The sequence below is a fragment of the Typopeltis vanoorti genome, chromosome 10 (genome assembly GCF_054136105.1).
Source record: "Typopeltis vanoorti isolate ZY-2024b chromosome 10, IOZ_Tvanoo_1.0, whole genome shotgun sequence".
NCBI classification, from domain to species: Eukaryota; Metazoa; Arthropoda; class Arachnida; order Uropygi; family Thelyphonidae; genus Typopeltis; species Typopeltis vanoorti.
In genome coordinates, this window is record NC_143558.1 from 122316662 (window position 1) to 122335204 (window position 18543).

The 18543-nt window shown below is 35.7% G+C and overlaps 1 protein-coding gene across 1 annotated transcript in view; it reads right to left on the reverse strand.

The window, feature by feature from the left end:
• The window catches only part of LOC150102751 (disheveled-associated activator of morphogenesis 1-like), a 527894-nt gene that overhangs the window by 345942 nt on the left and 163409 nt on the right, over positions 1-18543 (reverse strand). Inside the window, exon 6 of the mRNA XM_090398621.1 lies at positions 330-465. Coding sequence (XP_090254747.1) covers positions 330-465 — 136 coding nt within the window. The remainder of the gene's footprint in view (positions 1-329; positions 466-18543) is intronic.

Consider the following 18543-nt stretch of genomic DNA (forward strand, 5'->3'; position numbering starts at 1 on the left):
CAACTAGAACCGCCATCTCTTCAGAAAAATGCCAACGTATTTCTTCTTTATTCAATAATCCTTACCTGCACCCCACATATGGCACTGATGTGCTATAGGTTCTTGTACCTCTTGTGTGTGGGATAATAATAATAATAAAAAGAAGATAAAAATGTTATGGACGACTACTACCCAATGAACTGCTGTAATGTTAACGTTCATACTTCTTATTTTTTATGTGCTTTGGTAGATATTAGCAAAGCATAATGTAGGTACACTTCAGCACTTAGTCATTGAATTTCTATAAAAAAATTACTTTTTCAAAAATATATAATTTAAATATAACTTACTGAATTGTTCATCAGTGCTTTCACACAACCAATAATGGAAGTGTGGATAGGACTTTCACTAGTTGCATAATCCATGTTATTAAGAAATGTCAAGAGACATTTTAGGCCATCCTGTTCCAAAAATCTCATCACAAAACTGAAATGTAATAAAGTGAATTTTGTGACATCATTTTGACTAAATACAAATGCCAATATATACATATAATACTATTGATAAAAAGAAGTCATGTTTTTTCCTTCTTCAAGAATGCTATTTGGTCGAAAGCGTTTTAAAGAAAGTGAAACAAGAATTTATTTTATTTTATTTTACTTTTTTTTTAATTACCAGTTATTAACATTTTAGAATACAAAATTGTGAATGTGTTTTATAGACAGTGTTGTCTTAGTAAGGTTTGGGAATCAAACAAGCTTCCCTTAACACTGGGGGAGTAAATGTGGAGAGAGAGAGAGAGAGAGAGAGAGAAATGAAATAGTCACTCAGAAGTCTCCAAAATGCTTATATACTATTAAATAAACATGAACTAAAAAATAATTTCTTTTTATTTATTTCATTTCAGTGAAAGTTCAAGTTTTAATGATATTCTATACAGAAAAATGTGTTATCCATCTCAGTCCTACTCAATATGACTTTCTAATACTTACAATAATAATATGACTAATAATATGACTCAATGATGACTTTCTAATACTTACAATAGCCCTGTTTATAAAAGTAACAAAAAATATTTTGAAAGGTGCATTTTTGTAATACACCCTAACAAAGTAAATGTTACTGAATTCATGGTTAGATGAGAGTGCTAGGAACAAATAAGAAGCTTATTAACAGTGGACATGAATGCTGTGGACAATAATCCATATGATGCCTTGATTGAGCCTCTTATGGGTTATTGTGGTCTAGAGCAGCATTCTTCAACCTTTTTACACCTGCGGACCGGGGAAAATAGGAGAAATATTTTGCAGACTGGCTGACGGCTAAGACAGAAACATAAACCAATGTAGATAGTATTTTATTTATTAAATCCAATGTTATAAAATTACAATTTTTAGGTAGTGCAACATCTGCTGTTGTTTAGAGGTAAGAAAATTTGATATGCATGGCTGGAGCGTTGTTTCTGAGAGACGGAGAAATTTTTGGCAGACCGCCAGGAAATTTCTGCGGACAGGCACCGGTCTGCGGACCACAGGTTGAAGAACAAGGGTCTAGAGAAGATTGACTAAGGTGGTAAACTGGACTTTGGAATGTGGAATATGAAGACAGACCAAGAGAATGCAATTTGCAAAGCCTCATGAATGAAAGGAGGAGAGGAGATATGATTGAGACATAATAAGTTGATAAGGGGTTATTACTGGATTAAATTATTATTATTACATAGCACCTCCAGGGAATCCAAGGACTCATCGAGGGAGGGCACCTACTCCACAACTCTCCGTTTCCACCACTCAACTACATTCATCATCTACACCAATGGCATATACCACCGACCACCACCACTAGTAGTATTTTTCACAGACAATCACAAACATCATGCCCACAGCAGGATTTGAATCTCCAGCCTTTTTGGCTGGAGAGCGGATATGCTAACCACTCGGCCAACCAGGCTGGCAATGTGAAGAAATTTTTCATAGAATGGGAGAGATCAGTAGAACAAAAGGCCATCCTTGGAAACTGTATAAGGATGGTGTAAGCAAGGGCAAAAGGAGCAAGCCATTGCATGGAGAGCGAAATCCATTGCCTGACAGTGTGGTTGAATGCAAATATATTGAATTATTGTTCTTTCATAGATGCATTAGAACTTTTTGAAAAAAGCTTATGTTTCAGGAAATAAGCTTTTTTAATAATGTACAGAAAATATGTGCAGATGTGGGATGTTAAGAATAAGAAAATCCTTTAAAATAAAAAGTTTATTTACAGCTGGAAATGAGATGATAAGATAGGTGACATTTAAATTTGTGAGGGGATTTTATTGGATTAATACAGAAGGGATTACACATTGAGAGTGAAGGTGAGAGGAGAACAAGTGGCCATCCCTGGGATAAGAAAGAGATATGTATAAAAGTGTAGTAAAGAGGAGAAAGGAGGAATACATGTTCTACATAAAGAACAGTGGATGGATGAATGAAATGCATTAGCAGAAAATGTACTGTGACTGCTAGGAACATGATTAGTTGAAGATTCAGTATGACAGATATGTTGCTCACTGAGTGAGATCTTCCATGATGAGTCTTTTGATGGCACGGTTACTTTCTTGAGTCTTTTGTGGAATAAGTGAGAAATCGATTAATATGCTTAAAATGGATATATTATAATGTTATGTGCACTGCTTTAGGGGAATCGTGTGATCAAATCAAAATATTTATTTTATATTGAATATTATGAACAGACTCATCTGTCCAGAGGTATCTACTGAAGAATTAACTTTAGTCAGTATTCAGGCAGCATGCAGGCCACTGGATCACATCTTAGAGAGTAAGATTGTTAATGTGATACCATAGTATGGTAGAGTTGAGGACGAATGTAATTGACATTGCTATTTGTGAGAAAAAGGTATGTACAGAAAATATGTTCAGGTGTGGGATTTGTAATACGCATGTTAAGAGAATCCTTTCTCCTTCCAGTGAGAAAATGAGATGTCTACATCTGAATGAGCTGAGAATGTGGTATTTTGGAGATGTTAATCATTGAAAGAATTTGAAGTGAAAACCCAGGAAAATGAGAATTGTAAAGGTTATTGAGTGATTCTGTTAAAGGGGATTGCCCTACATATATCACGATGTATTATGTGTCATATAAGTTGAGATAATTTTTTCTAAGAGAATGAGGAAGCTTATTGTTGTATGATAAGTCATTCAGTTGGAGAGAACAATGAGAGAAAGGGATACATGGGTACTTTTGAATCCAGGGCTTGATTATTATGCCTATTTCCTATTGTCAAAAGCATCACAAAAAAAAGAGGGAGTTTTAGACAATGGTCAGTACAGAAGCTTCAAAAATTATTGCCATGATGAGATTTGGTCGATAGAAGGTGATATTTATTCTGTATGGTATGTCTCATAGAGTGACATGTGGCATCACTGCAAGCTTTAACCATGACACCTATTTTTTATTTTTTTTATTTTCAGTAAATTTATTTTTTACTGAAAATAAATAGATTTTGGTTTGAAAGTGAACATATGTTTAGGAACTGTTTTGAGAGTGACTTCCAGAAGAGCAGGTCAAGTCAAAAGAGTGAGAGCAAAGTGGTAGGCACAAAAATGTGAGTGATTGAGAGAGAGAGAGAAACTAAGTGACAAGCATACGAATGATGTGAAGAATGAAGAGTCAGTTGTAATACGTGATTGAGAGATAATGCACTTACACAGAGTTCTTCATAGGATGAAGCACAAAGGGGGAAATTAGGTAAGTGTGAAGGCACCAGTGAGTCAAGTAAGCATGAGAATGAACAAAAAATGTTGAAGATGTTGTTGGATGTAACAAATCAGAATTTGAAAGTTAATGTGAAGCATAAGGATAGCTGTGAGCTTAGGATACTGCACTTATTGTGAACTAATGCCAGAAGCATTCAGAACAAGGCAGAGGAGTTTGGGACATTGGTTGGCTCTTCTTGGCTCTGAAAGTTATTAACATTAGTGAGGCATAGCTGACAGAATATGATATAGTTAGTTGGACAGAATGTGAGGGAGTGGTATACTATTGTCAGAAAGAATAGAGAGAAAAGGATCTGCTCTCCTGGTGAGCAGCAATACCTGCTCAACAGGAGATCAGATTAAAACAATGCACTTGAAGCTATCTGATGTGAGGTAGAGGCCAAAAATATACAGTTGGTTGCTGCTATAATGATGAGCTGTGAGTGATGGAGGATTTCCTGCAATGAGTCATTGACTACATGAAGTAGTCAATGACTCATTGACTACTTCATGCTAATAATAATAATAAACATTACTTCTTAAAGACCAAAAGCAGAAAACTATTCTACTTTTTCAACAAATCATGTAGTGGTTGAACATTCCAATTACAAACATCAAAATTACCATGTATAACCAGTACCTTAAAATGTTGATCTCTGTATGATCCTTTAGTTAGAAGAGGATAACCTGGTAACCTTCAGTGCCAACAAAATGCAGACTTGTATTAGTAGTCAACTCAGATTCCCTTAATTTCAGTAATATACAAATCACCAGAAAGGATCAGATCTTTCTCCTGGGATTGATATTTACTTCCATCCTCTCCTGGCATAAACACACAACACATCAATAGCTTCCTCTCCTCCAAAAAACTAGGCATTCTCTTCTGTCAGACACTGTTTTTCACCCACCCAACTACTTACTCTATACAAATTCCAATGATTTGTTCTCTGAATAGCAACAATGATTGATGCTATTCAGAAGAGAATAATTCAGCTCATAGATGATTTCTCCCTCTTTCTCATTGACACACTGTTTCAGTTCTGTCAGTTCTGTCTTTTCCACAGGTACTTCCATGGTCATTGCTCCACTGGACTGGCATCCATCATTCCTTCACTATCTAATCCTCTTCAGATAGTGTAGGAATGATAACTGCTGGTACAACAGATATCATTATTCCTGTTGGACCTGCTGATAAAATTGCAGATTTGGACCAACAGGATATAGGTCTAACAAAAAGAAGTTTATTGGCATTGTTCTTGAAGAACTGCAAGTTGTAGTTCTTGGGAACACTTACGAGGAAGGCTGTGAGATATAGGTGAGGATATAAGTCAGCATAAAAAATAAGAGAGATTTAAGTTGTAAGTCAGACATTAGAAAGCAAGAAATTATCGTTATTATTATTATTATTATCATCATTCCCTCTGCAGAGTTAGTAGACTCATTGTAGGAGATTTGCCCAACCATATTGAACCTTAAAATCCTTAACACTTCTAGCATTAACAACATATTCTGGTAATGTGTTCCATTCACCAGAATTCTCCATGTAAAAAAATCTACTCCTCACACCTTCTTCACCAGGCTCTTACAGAACTTCCAGGGATGGCTTCTGGTTCTTCCCCCTCTCATCTTCAACTCATTTTATAATCCCCTCTGTATTAATCTGATAAAGTTTCTTTGCTAACTTAAACATCTCTATCATATCATCTCTTTTCTCCCTATCCACTAAAATCTGTAATTTATTACATGAATTTCTGAAACTAAGGTTTCATGTTGCCTCCTGATATCAGATAATATAAAAAATAACAGGGCTTAGTAGGAAATGGAGCTATCCCATATCTCCAACCAGATGCTAAGTTAAAAGACTAATATAAAATTTTAATTAATTCTGAAGATTAATTTAAAAGACATACCTGATTATATATTTTTGAAATTGGAGCGAAACTTAATTGACCTGAGAACATGCATTAAGAGAATGGTGTTGATAATGATGCATTTCTTGCATTTCCTTGTTACTGGTATTATTCATTAAGAGAATGGTGTTGATAATGATGCATTTCTTGCATTTCCTTGTTACTGGTATTATTTATGCATCATTATCAACACCATTCTCTTAATGCATGTTCTCAGCTCAATTAAGTTTGGCTCCAAATATTTTGTTATCCTCACCTTCCAAAAATATACAATCAGATATGTCTTTTAAATTACTCTTCAAAAAATCTTCTTTAAAAATTATAGAAACAACTACCGTTTTTTTAATAAAACTTCAGTTTAATATAAACCAAAATAATCACTCGACATTTTGACCTTTATATAATGGTGGTCATCTGGAGTATACATATATATATATATACAAAGAAACAAGCTATGTTATAATCTACATGGTATGCTAAAGTCACAGTAATTTGGTCAATCATTAAAACTACTGGCCTGACCTCTGGTGGAAAAAAAAATCTTATGAAAAAAAAAGCTAACGCCATGTTATTATTATCATTATCTATTTGGTTACAAATCATTTGATGATTTGTGAATTGTAAGATGTTTCCTGTATTTAATTTACTTTATTTAGTAGGGATGTGAAAGCAAGTGGTATTAAAAGCATAACCATCGTGAAGAAGGTAAATCATGTAAAGCTTAAATGGATAAATAGCATCATTAAACAAGAACTGCATAAAAAATGTTGCGATGTTGTGGAGAGAATATAAAGAAAAAAGTAATCAAGTGAATATATGAACAGTAGAAAACAACAAGCAAGAAAGGATGACCCAGATGGTAAGGAAAGCAAATGAAAGCAAAACATATAAGAAGAAATTAACCAAAAACTGGCCAAAGGATATTCCAGAAAGATTTCTTTCACTGTGTGGAATAAAAATGTAAAATGTAATAAAAATAAAAATAAAAATGTAAAAATAAAAAATTATTACAGAAGGATAATAAGTGCCATCAGCACTCATTAATAACCTTAATGAGTGCTGATGGCACTTATTATTGAGATAACAGAAGCAGAAGAAATAGTGAGGGATTACTTTGGGAGGGTTTTAATATCTGGATTTAGTTGTTGCCTTGACAGATATGACAGGATCTATCTGAATAGAGATAAATGAATTGGATGTGTTTAGCTTGTAAAATAGCAATGTGTGTTATGATAATGTGCAAAAGAACTGTCACAGCTATTAGCCGAGCTGTTTAACTGATGGCACTTATTATTGAGATAACAGAAGCAGAAGAAATAGTGAGGGATTACTTTGCCCCTTGACACTAGCAAGGGGCAAAATATTCTGTTACTTAAATGGGAATTAAGGAAGAGAGAGAGTAAGCTGTATATAAATCAGCATCTCAGAAATTGTGATAAAAGTAGAAATAAGGATTGACTGGATAGCATTATAATACTCTGAGGGCACTTTGGCAAAGTCCTAAGGCAAAGGTAGACCTTTGCCTTAGGAATTTACTTACTGTTTATAATAAAGTGACAGTTAAGAGGATAAAAGAAGTGGCTATAATGTTATACTGCTGCTGCACTGTATAAAGTGTCATTTTGACACTAATGTTGAAGTTTAGTCAAGTGAATGCTGACAGGATACTGTATGGAAAATGTTATATAAATTGGAAAAATTGGGAACGGATAGGATGTTGGCTAACAGACAGATATCAATTCATACCAGTGCTTCAGAGTTATAAACAACATGAAGAGAAAAAAATATAATTAAACTTACTGATATTTTGTTGTTTTTAACTAGCAAACTTATCATCAGAGTACAAATTACAGCTGTAGTAAGTGCACAGCACTCAATTATATTATTATTATTATTATTTGGTAACTTCCATTGAGTCATTGGGAGACCCACTGAACAGGATATCGTATGGAAATACAGTAACCTTGACAGGATGCTGTATAGAAATTATGTAAATTTCAAAAATTGGGAATGGATAGGATGTTAGCTAACAAAGAGGCATCAATTCATACCAGTGCTTCACAGTATAAACATCAAGAGAAAATGGGCCCAAACTTATCAGTAACAAGTTAAGAGATTGCATGGTCAATTGGCACAGTGTAACTGAAAAAGAACTGATGAACCTAACAAGTACTTTCTAGGGCAGGATAACCATATCCTAGATTCCACAAAGTTAATTTGCAGAAGCCAGGCTATGCCTGGTCTCAGAAGGACTGTTTCTGAAATCTTAACAAATTCAGAAGATCAATGCGCTTAGTCAAGGTCATAAGTTTGCCATTACTCCTAAAAACATAATGGTGTTAGAAATAATGACCAGCTTGAAATATGTTATCTATAATCTATTGCCCACTGTGACACACATTTGTTTGGGTGTTACCAGAATTCTGACAAAATTTAAACTTCCCAAGAGCTGCATTCCACCAGAATTATTATAACCAAAGCTGATAAGAGAAATGCAACTGTAGTTAGAACAAGTTGGTTACAATACAAAAATGGGCATTTTCTTTAAAGACTTCTCTACATATCAAATTATATATTGGGATCCTACTGAATAAAAGAAAAAAGGGTTTAAATTATTGAAAAAGTACATCTTGGACAAAAGAAATTACCACAAGGCTAAAGCTTTTTCATGTCAAGCCATGTTGGATATATGGGGTCCCTAAAATTCACAGACCTATAATATCCCTCTTCTTCAAGTAGCTGACAGAATAGATAGCCGTCTACAAACCTTTATCTACACTCAATGGACAATACATTAGAGATAGGTGTAATGGGAAGTTGCCAATGGCATCCCCCCCCCCCCCCCAATGCAGAGTGAAACATACCTAAACCAAATATCAGGGCTTTCCAACAGTATATTGCAGTCAATGAACATGGATAAATGTGGCAATCTTAGCAACTTTGATCGTGGACATATTATCAGTGCAAGATGGATGGGTCATTTTATCACCCAAGTGGTAAGAACCTTAGGATTCTTGAGGATAACTGTATCAAGGGTCTAACATGAGTATACCATCAAGATCTACCAGTGCCCAGCGAGCAAGTAGTGGCCAACCACATGCCATTGATGACCGGAGTCAACGGACTGTCATGACTTGTACAGACCAACCACAGGGCAACAGTGACACAAATCACATCCAGTTTCAAAGTCAGAGGTCCAATCTTGGGAGGATAGAGATGTTGGCTGGTATGAGAAGAACAAGAGTTGGTCTAAGAGAACAGCATCAGAGAGCAAGGGAGAGAGGAAGGTGAGAGAATGGGAGAGACAGGAGACAAGAGGAAATTGCAGAAAGTCATGAGAGTGTAGAAGCAAGGCATCAGAGAGCAAGAGAGAGACGAAGGCGAGAGAATGGAAGAGACAGTGGAAGAGAAGAAATTGCAGAAAGCAGAGACAGTGTGGAAGCAAGGATAGAGAGGTGAAAGGGAGAGTGAGAGATAAACGAGAGAGAGAGAGAGAGATTGGAAGCCGTTAAAGTCAGAGATGCCAGTGAGAGAAGAATGAATGAATTTGTTTGGAGTGTCATATGGATATTCAGAGTGTGCAGAATAGTGTCAGAGGAGTGCTTGACTGGGAAACAAAGGTAGTGTGGCAGTGAAGAGCAGTGAAAGTGTACAGGAGATAATAGTAATGGTTGAGACAAATAACCTCAGAAGTTTCATTAATTGTGTAGTGTGAGATTTGAGGTTAATTATTATTATTATTATGTGACACCTCCAGGGAGTCCAAGGACTCATCGTGGGAAGGCACACACTACTCTTCTTCGCTAAATACATCTAATCCTCTCCACTGCTACTTAATTCTCCAACTACGACACTACTACCATCAACGGCATCTATCGCCCATCACCAACAACAGTAATTTTTGTCTGTAAATTGCTTGTGTTCTGAAGGTCGATTTGTCTGTATGCGGGATGAAAAACCCAAGTTTCCGGGAGAAAAAACCCTACTACCACCATATGAGATCGGATTCCCCTCGTCACGACGAGAATCAAACCCAGGTCTTTTCCAATCGAAGGGCACAATGCTGTTCTTCCAATTGCATAACAGTGACTATTAATGTTAGCAAAAGTGCAGCAGAAATGCATCTGAGGAAAGATGGTGAGCATGCTGCTCCAGTAATGTAATGCAGAGTGCAGGAGAAGAGCAGCGATGATCAATGAGATAATAGCAAGAATATGCAGAAAAAGAAGTCTGGAATATGTGGATGGATAAAGGAAGGGAGCTGTATGCAAGAGATGGATTCTATTTGAATGCAGAAGGGTGCAGGCATATGAAGAGAGATAGAGACTGTTGTTTTTTGGGCAGGTGAGTGTTTTGGGACAGGGAAACTAGAATTGCACAGGTGTAATGTTGCAATGATGGCCCTGTGTGTGGGATAGTGGATTCAGAAATGAGGGTGCACACTACATTACAGAGCCACATGGAGGGAAAGGTATGTAATAATGGCAATACACTGGTTTTTTTCTGTATGCAGATGCTAAGAGCATTGGGAATAAAGATAATGATTTTGTGGCATTGACTGACTCAGTCTCTCTAAAGGTTGTTGGTATTGGTGAAACTTGGTTAACTGAAGAGGATGTTCTAACAGGGTAGAAATCAAATGGCATAGCATATTTTGGCAGGATTGGAAAGATTAACATGGTGGTGGAGTGTTATGATAAGAATGAATTAAAATACTTATATATATATATATATATATATATATATATATAAGAATGAATTGTGAGCTCTCAGGGTGGAGTATCTCAGTGGAAATAACACCAATGGCTTCAGGAGCATATATATTGTAGATAGATGTTTATAATACAAGATATTTAGTGGGATGTTGCCACTGTCCAGTGATTATAGATGGTGATGAGCAGAAAATGTTTAGGCAAATTAGTTTGGCAAGTGCAGAGGGAGCAATCATTTATATAGCAATATAAACTTGGCAGAGGAAATAACATGCAGTAATACGGCAACTGAATGTTTGGATTTCTTGACAGTCTTAGGTAGCATGTGGTGGAGGAAACATGAGGATGAAGAGTTTTGGATTTGGTTATAATGCCAGTGCATCTGATTGTGACTGAGATGACATACTTTCCCTCCCCCATTGGTGAAAGTGATGAATATGCGTGTTGAAGTATTCAAGCCAAAAATTATGTGGATTTATAAGGCAGGTGACTATTGCAGACTTAGAAACCAGCTTACAGCAGTACAATGGATAAAAGAATCTAAAGGAAGAGGGGATCATTAGTGCATGAGAGATACTTGAGAAAATATTGTTAACAGTAATAACAGATTGTATACTTCGAATGAAGAAGATAAAGCAATTTGGAGTCAAATGGATGACAAAAGGAATAAAAGACAAATTGCAATAGAAAAAGAGATTATGGAAAGCATATAAAGAGAGGTGAACAACAATTGCAGTTGAGGAGTTAGAAAAGAGACGGGTATTGCAAGGAGAGAAAAATTAGAATATGAGAGGAGACTGGCACTGCAATCCAAGGAGTTTTTTCGCTATGTAGCAAGTAGGAGGAAAAGTGATAACAGATGAATGATCTTGCTGGATGGAGATGGGAATCGGGTGACCAAAGCAGATGACATAGTCGAGCTGTTTAATGATCACTTTATTTGGGTGTTCATTCCTGGTACTACAGGTTTTATTCCTAGAAGGATATTGACTAGTGAAGTGTTAGAAATGAACGAAGATGATGTATTTCAAATACTGAATGTGTTAAATGTCAATGAGGCAGGTGGACTAGATGGAAACAACTGTGCTAGTAACTTGGCTGTTTAATGAAAGTCTTGCAGTGGGACAGGTTAAGATAAGATAGTACTATTGCATAAGAGGTGGTGAAAGAATGAAGGTATCAAACTATAGGCCTGTTTGTATTTCTTCTGTAGTTAAGATTTTGGAGAAATCAGTAAGAACTCTTATACAGAATTGGGCCGATGAGGATAATATTTATGCAGGCCAGCATAGATTTGTTAAAGGGTGCTCTTGTTTTAGTAATTTTTTTTTTTTTTTTTTGTTATGTGGTTCCACCCACGAAAAATTATTAGTAAACTTATAGTTCATTTGTGGCTTGAGTGGGCTAAGGATTTTTTTCCCCATTTTTATAAGTTTTATATAATTTTTTGCAATTTTTTAAATTTATTTTATACATAGTTCAGAAACCATGCCCTAGAGACCAAACATGGAACTCTTTCACACCTCTGGTAAGCAGGAAAGTTGTCCCACATTGGGCAGTGAAATTCATCTCCCATCTAAAGACAATCACAAATACCCATGCCGATGGTGGATTTGAACCTGCTACCTTTTACAATAGAGTAACAAGAACAGTGGATAAGGGTAAGGCATACAGTCATTTTTTTCCCCAAGGCATTTGGCAGGGGTGCCACATGACAAGTTGATTTTAAGATGAATCATATAGGTTTGGATAACAGATTAGTGGACTGGATTTTTTATTGGCGTCTGTAGATTTCCGAGAATTTTATATGGGGAAGCAGTATCAGGGAATAGGACGGTTACAAGTGGAATTCCAGGGTTCAGTCCTGGAAACACTGCTGTTCAATCTTTATGTTAATGATATTGTTATAGAACTACAGGAAGATGTTCAGTTGTTTGTAGATGATGTGAAGCTTGGGAAGGTTATTAATAATAGTGCTGATGTTTTGACTCTTCATGAGAATTTGAATAAGGTGGAAGGGTAAGCAAATAAATGGGGATGTCAGTTTAATGCAACTATTTGTAAGATTTTAAAATTTGAGATCCACAGAAAGGATGCTATATGATACTCATTTAGTGGTGTTATTTAAAATTTGAGATCCACAGAAAGGATGCTAGATGATATTCATTTAGTGGTGTTATACTGAAAGAAGTGAAGGAAGCAACGAATCTTGGGGTGTTTGTGAATAGAGAATTGCAAAGACATTTCAGAGAATTACAGAATCACTACTTGCACTCAGGACCACCAATGGCAATCCATTACAATCATTCACCACTCTATAAGAGAAAATTCTAGCTCTCTCGCTCTCTCCTTCACTGCATTCATTCTCAACTTCCATTGATGTCCTCTCACCACTTCCATGAAATGAAAATTTCTATTATTACTGGTATCCTGTGTGATCCTTTCAGAAACTTGTAAGTGTCAATCATATCATCCCTCTTTCTTGTGTTTGCTAATACTGCAGTCCACAAATTCCCAATATCACCACAAAAACCAGGAATCCTGCGCACACTAGTCCAAGTGAGATTATATCAAGGCCTTGTAAATTAAGAAAAATAACTTCCTTATCTTTGCATATCAAGGTTTGTTTTAGCATTGGAATTAACTTCTGGGTTGTATTTGCAATCTTTGCTGTATGGCTTTCAAACTTCAACCTCCTATCTACTGAAATATCAAGATCTCTAACCTGACCAGTTTCTTTTAGCATAATCCCATTATACTAAAAATATAATATGACATTGGATACATCATTACACTAAAGCACATACATCTTCATTTAGTAACATTAAACTGGCATCCATTTCATATGCCCACAATTCCAGACTATTCAAATCATCTTTAACGTACTGTGTATTAGCTGCAGGCCTGATTATTTGCCTATCTATGCATCATTACTAAATATCTGTCTCCAATCAAATCCACCACAGTAGACCAAGGACTGATCCTTGTGGTATACCACTGGTCACCTTAAGTTGTGCAGACTCACATCCCCCATATACTGCTTACTGACAAATATCAAAAAGTGTCCACACTAATATTTTATAACTCAATGTGATATTTTCTGATTTATGAAATAGTTCCATGCTTTTTCCTATCAAAAGCCTTTGCAAAGTCTAAAACTATTATGGTGTATTCATTGCATTTGTCTAACTCAATGGTAAATGCATTAGACAACTGGGATTATTTTAAAAAATGTGAGCAAGTTGCTCAAACATGACCTTCCCTTAGTAAACTCATTCTGATCATTGCAAAGCGTACAATTTCTGTCAACCCATTTCTTTATAAGAGCTATTACTTTCCAAAATCTCCACCACCACCACCACCAGATCTACTGATAAGTTGAGAGTTGGATACATTACTCTTTGTGCCATCTTTTTTTTGCAGTGGGATTATTGTACATTCTTTCGATTCCAGTGGAATCTTCCTTCTTTTGAGGCTCAAATTATATAGCCTGGTCAAAGGTTCAGCCAGTTCATCTGAACACGTTTTGCATCTATGTTGATATTCCATCAGCCCCCATTGCTGAATTCTTATTTAGTTTGTTCAAGAGCTCTAGTACCTTCTCCTCCTCCTCGCACACACTATAGTTTCTTCATCCAGCAAAGAGGTAGCAGTGTTGCATATACTGGTAACTTTTAGTAAAATGGGCACTCATTAATTGAACAATCTCTTCTACATCTGTCACATGCATGCCATCTACATTCAGCAAAGTTATTGTTTCATCTCATTCTTTCATTTACTTGTAGCATAAGAGAATTCTTTTTGGGGGCTGTCTTTAGCTTGCAGAGCCAGTTTATTTTCATACACAGACATAGTTTCTGTACAATAGTTGTAACTCTTCTGGGCTGCCCCTTATAATTTTTAATTGACATCATCCATATGCACATGATATTCCTTCCACATCATCTTTTTCTTATGAATCTATTGCTTAATAAGGTTATATATCCATTTCACTCCTACTCTAGTTATTCTTTGAACTCTAGAGATATATTCTGATATTGCATCATTTAAATATGTAAGTATTTTTTAAATGCTTCATGTGCACTGCCGATATCTTTCCTATATAGCAAACGATATAATGAGACAGAACCTGGAATATTTCTCAGTTGGTCATAATTTTCTGCTTTGTAGTTCAGCAAGTAACCTTTCTGAAAAGAACATTCATAAATTTTACCACCTTTGCAAGTCAGCACAGCATGAACACTGTCACCAACTAGAGGTAGAATAATCATGTCTTGAACTAAAATTCCTTCTGACACTCTAATCAGATCTAACTCTCTTTGATCTCAAGTTCCTTCTATCATGCTGCTGCTTGAGGAAGTTTTCTGGCAACAGCTCAGTAAATTAAGTTTCATTCTGCTCATGAGTTTTCTACTAACTGATTAATGTTTTGGTGATTTGAGACATGCATGACAATTACTCGTTTCACACTTATCATGGTTATGGTAATGTTTTTTATCATCACTAACAACCGGTCCACTAGGTCTGTAACAACACATCACTGTATTTGATCTTGCTAGACACATCACACCAGATGGCTTCAGATTCAATGCCACATGGAAAATTGTCACTAGTATTGCTGTCATAGTTTTCTGTTCTAACATGACTCAAATTATTCTGTATCATTAGCAGCACCCACCTCTCCTATCCTTCCTAAAAATACTGTACCCTGTACATTTTTTAGGCAGAATATGCACAAAAAAAAAAAAAAAAACTCCTTTGTTTCTGATACCCCCTGGCATTCGTGTACAGACATAATAAGTTATTTCCTCATAATAATTGATAATGAGATAAAAGCAATTGTGTGTCTATCCAGTTCAGACTTATTAAGCAAATGCAAGTATGTCAGCATAAGCAAGGAATTAGATAAGAATGGAAATCTGAAGGTTGTACAGCTGTGTCATAAAGACCACAGAAATGAGTATAAATGACCCTGTTGGACAACTAGAAAATATCTATTCTTATTTGTTTATGATGACATCCTTGCACTTGCTTAATACGTCCCAACTGGATGAACCACAAAATTGTTTTTCCCCATAATCATTTCCATGATAATGTACATTCCTCTCATTAACACAGTGTGCTTTTTTTGCACAGATTCTCACCATTCCTTCTCAACATAATCTAGTTTCTCTAACTCTCTGTGATAGGTCTCTTTCAAATCAATAATTTTTCCAGATTTCTGATACTAAACATGTTCAAGTGTAGGCTGCCTCTCTTATATTATTATTATTATTATTATTATCTGAGACCTCCAGGGAATCAAGGATTCATCAAGGGAGGCTGTAAATTACCCAATCCAGCAATCATACCTTCCCTTAAATTCATTTACAGTAGATGCACTCACTACCCCTAAGGACAAATTATTCCACTCACTCACTGCTCTCTGAGAGAAAAACCTAGCTCTTACCCCTTTCTTGACTGAGAACAACCTTAACTTCCATGGATGCCTTGTGTTCTCTCCCCACCTTCCATATAATGAAAAATTTCATTGTTTGAAATGCTATAACACCCATTCAAAAGTTTATAGACCTCTATCATATCACCCCTCTTTCTCCTGTTAACCAGAGTCTATAATCCACATACTCACAATCTGTCCTCATAATCTAAATCCCATAAGCCGGATATAATCTTTGTATCCTTTCCAGCTTCTTTATCCCCTTGGAACTCGGAAGACCAAATCTGCGCACGGTAATCCAAGTGTGGTCTTATATATATAAATCCATTTTTCTTTCATACTTGCTCCACACATCCAAATACTTGTAACTATTCTTTCTACATAGTTTCATAAACAAGATAATGGAAAAAATTCATTAGGAATCATATACTGTGCATGATATTCTTAACAGGCTTCACTTATTGAGAAGGACAGAACATAGTTTTCTTAAGGGTATAGTGATTATGACATACCTGTTTACTTTTGGTGAAGAAATTATTAAAAGCTGCACATAGAGAGAAAAATAGACTGAGGTTTCTTTCCTTCGATGTACCTTGATTTATTTGGATTTTTGCAAAGACTTTGATATTATTCCACATAAGAACCTACTCAATAAAATGCAATAAATAGTGCTGAATCTCAGCTGCTGAGATGGATAGAAAATTGACTAACATTACAAAAAGTCTTGTATATAAGCATCTTTTGAGATACAGATGATTAGGAGAAAGATATCTGAAAGTTCAATGTTAGGATCCTTTTTGCCTGATATATTCATAAATGATTTGGGGATTCAAAACATTATTTATTATTATTATTATTATTATCATCATCATCATCATCATCTGAGACTTTCAGGGAGGCCGTAAATCATCCAAACCAGCTGTCATAGCTTTCCTTAAATTCATTCACACTAGATGCACTCACCACTCCTAAAAGCAAACTATTGCACTCACTCACTGCTCTGTGAGAAAAAAAACCTGGCTCTTACTCCTTTTTTGACTGTGAACAAATTTAACATCCATGGATGCTCCTGTGTTCTTTCCCCACCTTCCATATAACAAAATATTTCATCAGACGATATCCTATAATATGATATCCAGAGTCTGTAATCCACATACCCACAACCTGTCCTCATAATCTAAATCCCATAATCCAGGTATAATCTTTGTAACCTTTGCACCCTTTCCACAGATTCCTTATCCCCTTAGAATCCAGGAGACTAAATCTGTGCACAGTAATCCAGGTGTGGTCTTATCAAAGCCTTATAAAGAGGCAAAATGACTTCCTTATCCTTAGATGTCAAGGTTTGCTTCAACATTGCAACTATCATCTGAGTTGTATTTGCAACTTTTGCTATGTGACCTTTGAACTTCAGATTCCTATCCACCAATATGCCAAGATCCCTTGCCTCCTCGGTTTCTTGCAGCATAACCCCATCAATATAATATGCCTCTGGAAATCTAATCACACCAAAGTGCATAACTTGACACTTACTAACATTAAACTGATAGCCATTTTCATTTGCCCACATTTCCAGCCTATTGAAATCATTTTGTAAATGCTCTGAATATCAGTAGCATTCCTGATTGTCTTGTATATCTATGCATCATTGCCAAACAACTGCACTTTTTTTTTTTTTTTTTTTTGCATGTTACAAGTAAAATTTCACTTTGTTGATAATGTAAATGTGGATAGCGTTATTGAAGGTTTGAATGACTTCATGCTTTAAATGATGTTTTTAAGAAACTGAAAGAGTGGTAGGGAAGATGAATTTTAAATTTAATGGGAAAAATGCAAGTAATAACAGTTCAAAAAAAAAAAACAAAAAAAAAAAAAAAGTGGTATGAGAAGCTCCTTGCCAGACTGATTTTGACTGAGTAGATAGCACTTCTGTTCTCTATTCATTAGGCCTTGAGTTTGAATTCCACTCTGCCCATGGATGTTTGTGAATGGCTTAAATTGTCTAGTCTGAGACCACCACCACCACCCTGCTTATTTGAGATCTGATGTGGCTTGAAAGAAATTTCATGATACACAGATTTGTGTATCTCATTTGACAGGGAATTTCGCAAATCATATTGGGAAGGCAAATAGTCGAGCTTGGCAGATTGCAGGCTTTAATTAAAAGAAGTTTTTGAGTGTAGGAGAATGGAAGTTCTGGTACTGTTATACAATGGCAGGCCAATACTGAATTATGGCTAAATTTCACTTTTCCAATCCTTTCTTTTAGGCTTGCACGGTGATCCGAATGCATTTTTAAAAATTATGGAGACAGCTACCGTGTTTGAATAAAAACTTTAGTTTAATATAACTAAAATCTACAATTCGACGTTTCGACCTTTATGTCAAGGTCATCTTCTGGAGCATACAAATATACACAAGAAACAAGCTATACTACAATCAAACTGGTTCGTTAAAGACACTGACCAACCGCTACCACAATTGTTGGCCTGACCTCTGGTGGGAAAAAAAAAATCGAATTAAAAATAAAAAATAAAAAATTATACATCAACGCTAGAGTCCTATTATTTGTGCTGTCTACTATATACATATATTAACATCATTCCAGCCAGTTGGAGTGGAATGGTTTCTAATACTAGCGGATTGGCTAGAGTCCTGACTTATGTTGAATCTTTCATATTAGGTTGGCTGAATGTGTGCCATCCAGATCCTTGGAATTTTCATACCATCTTTGTTATTGATATTTGGGT